Raw genomic sequence first — 10,631 nt, forward strand, 5'->3', positions numbered from 1 at the left:
TCTAGATATTCCATTAACAGTAGCCGTACTGGTGGAGGTTGTTGTTAATCGGTTTCTGTTACTACGTTATACAGTTCTAGATATTCCATTAACAGTAGCCGTACTGGTGGAGGTTGTTGTTAATCGGTTTCTGTTACTACGTTATACAGTTCTAGATATTCCATTAACAGTAGCCGTACTGGTGGAGGTTGTTGCTAACTGGTTTCTGTTCCTACGTTCTGCAGTTACAGATATTTCGCACAAAAATCAGTATATATCAATATATATTAATATAATTTGTAGAGTCGTAAAGCTAATGAAGTTTGTAGAGCAGTGTCTTAGGGAGCTTTTCTGGTGTTCTTAACTAATTATATTACGTTCACTAGAACCTAATTATATTACGTTCACTAGAACCTAAGTATATTACGTTCACTAGAACCTAATTATATTACGTTCACTAGTATATTAGGTTCACTAGAAACTAAGTATATTACATTCACTAGAACCTAAGTATATTACGTTCACTAGAACCAAAGTATATTACGTTCACTAGTATATTAGGTTCACTAGAAACTAAGTATATTACATTCACTAGAACCGAAGTATATTACGTTCACTAGAACCTAAGTATATTACGTTCACTAGAACCTAAGTATATTACGTTCATTAGAACCTCAGTATATTACGTTCACTAGAACCGAAGTATATTACGTTCACTAGAACCTGAGTATATTACATTCACTAGAACCGAAGTATATTACGTTCACTATAACCTGAGTATATTACGTTCACTAGAACCTAAGTATATTACGTTCACCAGAACCGAAGTATACTACGTTCACTAGAACCTAAGTATATTACGTTCACTAGAACCTAAGTATATTACGTTCACTAGAACCTAATTATATTACGTTCACTAGAACCAAAGTATATTACGTTCACTAGTATATTAGGTTCACTAGAAACTAAGTATATTACATTCACTAGAACCTAAGTATATTACGTTCTTCATAAAATTGATAGAAACTATTATTGTGCTTTCAAAACTAACGAAAGAGAACTGGTAATACAGTTAATAACGAAAAGGTCTATTCAACGCATAACAATGAATAATAGTGCAACAGCAACAGTTGGTATATTCTTTTTCATTCTGTGTCCCCTACCAAAGACTTACATACGTAACATAAAATGTATCAAAGATAGTAAAAGAGTTTTCTTATATGGTAAATTATGGGAATTCTACTTCCAATAGAGCCATTGTATTTAAAAAAAAACAGTTTCACATAAGCAAAAAATACGATAAAAACACATTGACAAGATTTGGTGTCATGGTGTCCGAAAATTCTGGAACCAAAGGCACTTCAACGAATTTTACAGAGTGTGTTCCACTCGCTGTCCTTGTAATTCGAAACAAGTTTGGATTAACAGCAGGATTAACTCGACCTTCTCGTGTTTGACAGAATTATCACCAGTCACGTATACGAAATTAAGAAAAGCTTCAAATCATCCAAGGTTCCAGACATTTTGGACATCCTGCATCATCAGGTAAGTCAGTGTTACATGAGAGTGGAAAAAAATTGGTATCTTTATGTTTTTGAAATCAAAATTCAAATAATTGTTTTAGGCTTAATTTATTTTTAACAGTTACTAACAATAGTTAAGTTAGGATCTCACCATATCAGACAAGAGTATAACTAGTAGGCTTATCTAAGACTTATTTTAACTTACTGACAAGGCCAGCAGCATGGGGGCGGTGATGATCCAGATGAACGACGACTCACCGTAGCCTTCCCAACACGGTGTGACCAATGTTTCACTAACACTGGCAGCCCAGGCAACAATTAGGATCAGAGGCAAGCCTAGAAGTTGTGCAAGTAATAAATCATTGAATTGAGACGTTTACATGTATAAATGCACATATTAAAGGAGTAATGAGGCGAACTTTGAAAAAGAAACACACGATAGCAGTACAAAAATCAACATGTCATTAGTTATATGCACGTCTGTGAGTCTTGTCATGAAAACGTATAATTGCTTGTGTGTATTTTGCATGTGCTACCTGTCTTTGAAAGACAGTTCTCCCCCATATTTTCAATAGATTCTATCATTTGCTGTTTTAGCCCTAACTTCACTTTAAGGTATTGGATCCGGATAGCTGAGAGGAAATGTTACCTGATGGTTATTAAATGTTACCTGATGGTTATTAAATGTTACCTGATGGTTATTTGTCGTTACTCTTAATTATAGAAAGGCAGATGTGAACGATCTGTTAATTGCAAGATAGCTTAACGTGACCATTTCGATGGCGGTACGGCTATTTCGAGGGGTAGCATCAGTATGAAAGAGGTTATATATTTTACTGTGTTTCTGAGGAGCAAATTTACAATTCGGTAATACCTTCGCTGTTACAATAGGACCAACATTTGTTGGACAATCACCGGTGTTATTCCGCTAGGATTATGAGGGACTGGACAATCACCGGTGTTATTCTGCCAGAATTGTGATGGACTGGACAATCACCGGTGTTATACTGCCAGGATTGTGATGGACTGGACAATCACCGATGTTATTCTGCCAGGATTGTGATGGACTGGACAATCACCGATGTTATACTGCCAGGATTGTGATGGACTGGACAATCACCGGTGGTATACTGCCAGGACTGTGATGGACTGGACAATCACCGGTGGTATACTGCCAGGACTGTGATGGACTGGACAATCACCGGTGGTATACTGCCAGGATTGTGATGGACTGGACAATCACCGATGCTATTCTGCCAGAATTGTGATGAACTGGACAATCACCGGTGTTATTCTGCCAGGATTGTGATGGACTGAACAATCACCGGTGTTATTCTGCCAGGATTGTGATGGACTGCTCTGATCAAATAATTAGAATGGTCATGAATTGGCCAATGAGAAGTCGTGACTTAAATGTCATGACAGTTTCAGGCACGAGACAGGATTTTCAGAATGTCGCCTGCTGATAACTCGGATTCGGAAATTGTATCAATGCCATGGCATGGAGGCCTATATTCATTATTAAACAGAAAGTGTATTAAAGTCATGATAGGGAGGCCCATATTCACTACTGAACAGAAAGTGTATTAGTGTCATGAGAAAGGAGGCCCATATTCATTATTGAACAGAAAGTGTATCAATGTCATGACAGTTAGGCTCATATTCATTATTGAACAGAAAGTGTATTAGTGTCATGAGAAGGGAGGCCCATATTCATTACTGAACAGAAAGTGTATTAATGCTATGACAGGGAGGCCCTTTTTTCACTATTGGACATCTTTTCTACCAAATGTGACTCTTTCAGGAAAGTTTATTCGACTCACTAAATTTGAGGATATTAGTTTTCCATTCGCGATATATATATATATATATACATAGTCAGTTACATTGATTCATTAACAGCGTTCAGATACTAAATTATAATTTACTTGACGTTCTATTATTCATTTCGTTCAAGAATACTTTAGCTCTAAAACTATGTCCCTTTATCTTTCTTTGGAGCAGTTTTTTTATATTACCAAACTGATAATATCAGCGTTACTAGTGAAGATAAATAATATCAATTATCTATCTAATAATATACACTTTTTGGTTGGTTAATCCGTGAGAGACTAACAGTTTTTCACATCATTAATTTTCAGGGTAATTATAATAAATAACCAAGATGCAATTGTTATATATATTCTTTTTATTAACTGAAATATTTATGTATTTAATTAAATTCCTTTAGCAATTCAGAAGATGTGTAATCCAAAACACAATGTAGTATCAATTCTAAGATCTCGTCTTGTTCCATGATCAGTGAAAGAATTGCTATGTTATGGATACTTGACATCAACAAGAAAACTTATACATAATATCATATAGTTTTTGATACTTCCTAGTGGGTTTAGTAATCTTCGAGTTTGTGGGATATCTTTTAATATCTTTTAATTTTCGTGAATGATGTGATTAGTTTAAATCTAAAAAGTGAATAACTTTGCTGACTGCCATTTACTGTTGAAAGATGTAAAACAGGATTTTAGCACACATCTTAATCTTGGAAAAGTTAAAAGATAAGAATTTTAACCAGTTAGATATGTAAAGAATAACAGAAAGTCATTAGAAGCTTTATTTCTTTATGCATAAGAAAATATTGTTTATTACATTAATTACTTTATAAACAATGCTTACATTAGAGACCGTCATATGCGTAAAAATATTTTGAAAAGAAAATCATAAACTAATGAATTGTTCTTAAAATATAGTTAACACGAAAATTTAAAAAGGCTTAAAATCATACGGAATACAAACCTAGTTCACCTGACGTAGCCAATCTTAATTATTAATAGTTTCATTACACATTTGAAATAGAATTATTTTTTCAGTAAACGTCTCATTTAAAAGAACTAACTAAACAAACAAGAAAGTAAAGCAACAACAGAAGAAAAAAAACAAGAGAATGTATTCAGTAAGGATTGATACCACGAGCACAGTGGATTCAGAATCACAACTTTTTTCTTTTTGTAAGAAATATTACAGCAAACTTAAACTACAAGATTTATCTAGGGACTTTCAAAATTACTAAAAATGACAATATAAAAGCTCTAATGGACGTTCGCTTCTAGAAAACTTATATTTTGTTAGTGATTGTGTTCGCGGTACACTGGAACACGAGTTGGAGAGTAGAAAGACGTCCCACGATACGTCTTATATGCGTCACCGCCACGTTGTAGGTAGAGTAGTCCTCAAGTAATCTGTAAATGTCAGACTACAAGAGCCGTTAATATTTCCTGATTTTACGGTTAAATAATTATGTGGTCTATTGATCTCATAAGAAACTTTTTATCGGGGTTCAGAAACTTTTCGTTTGCTACCAACATGATCAGTTTCATGATGAATGTAACAGACTATTAAGCAAATCTGCCGACTTGGTTGGATCAGGTTACTGGTTTTTTTCTCTCTTACTAAAATTTTACCAAACACCACGATCATGAAAACGTGATTATTATTATTTCTATTTTTTGTAAAAAATCGCTTGTTTTAAGTTTTCTTACATATATAGGGCACATTTTAAACAATAGAAATAAATAAAAAACAACTTTTTAAAAAGAATAATAATTATTTCTAACAGGAGAGATAAAACAATAAGAATTAACTTCGTATTATGTTGATAATAATGTGTATTGTAGAACCTTGAGTTGTTTGTATTTTTATCGAATTTCGAAACGTTCATTCATAGAGCATACAGATGTAAGTCAGTAATTCACTTGTAGCGTTGTTGTTGAAGACGAAATGTTGTAACCACAACGTTCATTCATAGAGCATACAGACCTAAATCATTAATTCACTTGTATGTAGCGTTGTTGTAGACGAGATGTTCTAACCGAAACGTTCATTCATAGAGCATACAGACCTAAATCATTAATTCACTTGTAGCGTTGTTGTTGAAGACGAAATGTTGTAACCACAACGTTCATTCATAGAGCATACAGACCTAAATCATTAATTCACTTGTATGTAGCGTTATTGTAGAAAGATGTTCTAGCCGAAACGTTCATTCCTAGAGCATACAGATCTATATCAGTAATTCACTTGTTGCGTTGTTGTTGTAGACGAGATGTTTTAATACATTCATGTACTATTCTTAAGTACTAAAACCTAAATACCTAATCTAAAACAATAACTAACACACTTCGTCATTAATTGATATCTCTACTGTTTTACTGTCTCAGAACAATAAAACAGAGACAAGTTTGGCAGAAGTTTCGTTCTCTTTTCTTATGCAAGATAGTAAGTAATATACGCCATAAATTCCTAATTACAATGGAGAATGAGTAGCATTAGTACCGGTATATAAAAAAAATCTGCATACAGAAATACAGAAACTGAGAGAGCAGCTCATTATCGATAATTACAAACTATTCTACTTAGGATTATTTTTAGCACTTACCCCAACCTATGAAGTAGTACAGTTTAAATGGGGCGTCTTGTTGAAACACACAGATAGCCGTCCGACTGTGAAGAAGTAAACCCTCGTTAAACATCCAGTTTATACACGCTAGAGCAGCATACATTTTCAATGACAGAACGGAGCGGCACAGCCATGTCTGTAGATAAGAATGAATACATATTTAATACCAGAACGGAGTAACACAGCCATGTCTGTAGATAAGAAAGTACACATCTTCAATGACAGAACGAAGCGGTACAGCCATGACTGTAGATAAACAAGTACACATTTTCAATAATAATAGAACGGAGCGGCACAGCCATGTCTGTATATAAGAAAGTATACATTTTCATTGATAGAACGGAGCAGCGCAGTCTTGTCTGTAGATAAGAAAAATGTGTAAGGCTTCAGAGACAGACGGTTGTAATATAGTAAACTACACACACAGTATTAACAGACGACGGTATGTTACAGTCAGATCTATAAACAGGTGTGGTACGTAAAACGTTAGTGTTAGGTATATGAAACGCAGGAAGAACAGCAAGTAATTTTAAATTGAGCATTTTTAAAAACAAAAATACATAATACGATTAGAATGTAAACACATGAGTCGTTGAATAGGTTGATTTACAGAAGTATTTGATACAGACAAATATGTAAATGGACAAGATGTGTAACATGTTTGTTGTCAGAAGTACGTGATATAGTTACATAAACAGAAAAGTCATGCAACAGGTTTAACAACAGGAATGTACACAGATAAAGTGTGTTACAGGTTCCGTGACAGAACAGAGTGCCTGGTTAATACAGACAAATATGTAAATAGACAAGATGTGTAACACGTTTGTTGTCAGAAGTTGTTAAACCTGTTGCATGACTTTTCTGTTTATGTAACTATATCACGTAACAGGAATGTACACAGATAAAGTGTGTTACAGGTTCCGTGACAGAACAGAGTGCCTGGTTAATACAGTCAAATATGTACACAGACAAAGTGTGCTACAGGTTTAGCCACAGGAGTGCATGGTTAATATAATTAGATCTGTACACAGATAAAGTGTGCTACAGGTTTAGCGACAGGAGCGCATGGTTAATATAACCAGATCTGTACACAGATAAAGTGTGCTACAGGTTTAGCGACAGGAGCGCATGGTTAATATAACCAGATCTGTACACAGATAAAGTGTGCTACAGGTTTAGTGACAGGAGTGCATGGTTGACACAGTCAAATATTTATACAGACAAAGTGTGTTACAGGTTTAGCGACAGGAGCGCATGGTTAATATAACCAGATCTGTACACAGATAAAGTGTGCTACAGGTTTAGTGACAGGAGTGCATGGTTGACACAGTCAAATATTTATACAGACAAAGTGTGTTACAGGTTTAGTGACAGGAGTGCATGGTTGACACAGTCAAATATTTATACAGACAAAGTGTGTTATAGGTTTAGCGACAGGAGCGCATGGTTAATATAACCAGATCTGTACACAGATAAAGTGTGCTACAGGTTTAGCGACAGGAGCGCATGGTTAATATAACCAGATCTGTACACAGATAAAGTGTGCTACAGGTTTAGCGACAGGAGCGCATGGTTAATATAACCAGATCTGTACACAGATAAAGTGTGCTACAGGTTTAGCGACAGGACTGCATGGTTGACACAGTCAAATATTTATACAGACAAAGTGTGTTACAGGTTTAGCGACAGGAGCGCATGGTTAATATAACCAGATCTGTACACAGACAAAGTGTGCTACAGGTTTAGTGACAGGAGCGCATGGTTGACACAGTCAAATATTTATACAGACAAAGTGTGTTATAGCGACAGGAGCGCATGGTTAATACATCAGATCTATATGCAGCTAAAGTGTGTAACCGGTCTAGTGACAAAATTTTTACTGATAAAAGAGCTCATGGAGGATTTTTCAGACTAGTCACAAGTCAATTTTTTTTGTTCGGATAAGGAAAATAACGACTTTTATACTTACTACTTCGCGGTACGACGGAACAAGATCGCCACCGACAACAGGAAGCGAAATAACAACCAACATGACGGAATGAATAACCAAAGCAACTACCAGGTTTTGGTGGACTCGCAGACGGGAACACTGCAAATTTCTGTAAGACAAAATCAAGTCCACTAGAAATAGTATTTGAGTGTGATATGAGAACAACAAATCAATATAATACAATATTGGTAGTATTTTCTCATTGTTATGTTTGTTTTGGATACGCAATAAAAAATAAGTAAAATAAGAAGAAACGGTTTTAACACACACACACACATACAAAATAAACTTCATTTATAGCAGTGTATGAATCAATTATAGTTTCAAGAATCTATTTTATCTTCTGTCTTAACTATAATTAAGTCATATTCTTAAATGAACTAATATTATTTTTAAAAATATGCATAAGAGAAAAGACAGAAATTTCAGTGTAGGATGGAGTACTTTATTTAAATAAATGATCAAAGTTTTAAGGCGACACCTAGCGAGTGTTTTCTTTACTAAAATAGACGAATTTCCAACAAGTGATAGGCTTATTTCTAAATGACTAAAATCAAGTCACACCAACAATCTTGACCACCTTCACCATCAATAAAAAAGTTAATACAGGTGTTATATTTGAAAATATCCAGTATTTAATAAGTTCACTGACAAGAAAACTACGAACATGTTTCATTTTATTTTATGTTTTACTTCCCCATCTCCATAGTTTTCAATTAGTTTTGATCTGTTGAGCTATGATATATATATATTTATATTTAATTGTTTATTGAGTTTATAAACAGAGAATATTTTAAAGAAGGAAGAAAAACTGAAAATTGTGATTAATAATATACGATCAAAGATATGTTGTCAGGCATACCAAGACAGTTTGAATTGCAGCTGTGTGTAGATGCTGTTGTTTGTTACTAAGCCCAAAGCTAAACAAAGGGCTATGTGTGCTCTGCCCACCACGGGTATCGAAACCCGGTTTCTAGTGGTATAAGTCCGCAGATATACCGCTGTGCCACTGGGGGGTGGGGCGCTATGTGTAGATTAAAAAACATTGTTCCGAATTGCAATTCAGCGGTTTAAGCATCTACAAAAAGTTTAACAGTATGAAACATCCGTTTCAGAATAATATTTCATATAAAACTATTCCACATCTAAAAAACTGATAAAAAAAGTACGGAAATTATGACTCGTTAAAACTTAATTTGTGCTGATGAAAAAATACACTAACCTTGCCATAATCGGAAAACGTTAGTCCTAAGCTTCAAACTCTATGAGGTTTGGGGTATATTAATGTGTAAGGAGAATTTTAACGTATTTTTCCTTTTGTTCCCTGTAGTTAAGAGCTGGTTCTGTGAAGCGTAAAACCTTTCTGAAACGTGAGTGTTTGATATATAGTTTTCGCGTAACTTCTAGTGATTACCAATCTTATCGACCAGTCTTATCTCTTCCCTTCACAACTAGATAGTTCTACTTTATATGACTATATTTAATGTCATGGAAAACAATGCATTTTAGAGTTTGTAAACCACTGAACCGACTGCAGTAACGCCACTTTCTGATGCCCAATAACACAGGCCTGCGAATTTAAATTTCATAAAAGTTGTTTTGGTTTCAATAACGGATTTTCCATAATTCAGCTACGCAGATTTCGAAAATAATATTCCTTTTTTTTTTCTATCACGTAAAGATTTTTTACAAATCGGGAAGAAGAAAAAAAAACTGTTACTTAGATCAAATTATTATTTCGTTTACCACAATGAACATTCATCATTATTATGTTTGTTAACAAAAATACAAACAAACTGAAGAAAAGGGAAGAACATTGATGTCAAACGAATATGTATCATCATTCACCCTGATTCGTGTGTGTGTGTGTGGAATCTACGTCTTTCAGTCTCAAAACTATGTCTTTCTTTTATGTATATGCGTTATGATGTTTTATGAAAAGTCTGTACATGATGGAGAAAAATGGATACCATTCTCGGATTCAGCGTACAGTAATTACTGTAGAACATGTAAATATTTGAAGATAATAAAACCATCGCGAGCCTGTGTTAATAAATGTGCAAGTGAAGATAAGTTGACCTGCTCTTTCGAGATTTGTGGTTGTTGTATATGCAGTCCTGCCTAAGGAATCAGAATGCGTAATCATAAACGATGTGGGGGGTTCTAGCGATCACAGCTCTGATACGATGTATTACCAACTACTGATCTAAATAAACTATGTTATTCTACGAGACGTGCTCTGAAGTCGATACTAATAGGTTCCTAGTGAAACCTGTCTCAGGTTCCACTGAGAATTTACTGTTCGAGATGCTCCAAGGATGCTTAGATTTAGATAAGATCTGGACTCTTGGCAGGCCATTCCAAGGCGTCGGTATTGCTACTTTGAAAGCACGCATGAGTCGCACGCGCTTTGTAGTATCATCCTGTTGTCATTATGACAAAAATGCGATGGGACTTTGCTAGTTAATTTCGGAATTTTCGCGCAAAGGTCACATAGCTGTCCTTAATTTCGAACTGATACACAAAGGTCACATAGCTGTTCTTAATTTCGAACTGATACACAAAGGTCACATAGCTGTTCTTAATTTTGAACTGATACACAAAGATATTTATGCACATAGCTGTCCTTAATTTTGAACTGATACACAAAGGTCACATAGCTGTCCTTAATTTTGAACTGATACAC

General features: G+C 34.8%; 1 protein-coding gene across 1 annotated transcript in view; it reads right to left on the reverse strand.

The window, feature by feature from the left end:
- Positions 1-10,631, reverse strand: part of LOC106460107 (corticotropin-releasing factor receptor 1-like) — a 110,238-nt gene that overhangs the window by 13,099 nt on the left and 86,508 nt on the right. The window contains exons 5-7 of the mRNA XM_013919790.2: positions 7,925-8,054; positions 5,935-6,091; positions 1,708-1,838 (exon numbers count right to left, since the gene is read on the reverse strand). Of these exons, the coding sequence (XP_013775244.2) occupies positions 1,708-1,838; positions 5,935-6,091; positions 7,925-8,054 (418 nt within the window). The remainder of the gene's footprint in view (positions 1-1,707; positions 1,839-5,934; positions 6,092-7,924; positions 8,055-10,631) is intronic.

The sequence above is a fragment of the Limulus polyphemus genome, unplaced genomic scaffold, assembly GCF_000517525.1.
Source record: "Limulus polyphemus unplaced genomic scaffold, Limulus_polyphemus-2.1.2 Scaffold710, whole genome shotgun sequence".
NCBI classification, from domain to species: Eukaryota; Metazoa; Arthropoda; class Merostomata; order Xiphosura; family Limulidae; genus Limulus; species Limulus polyphemus.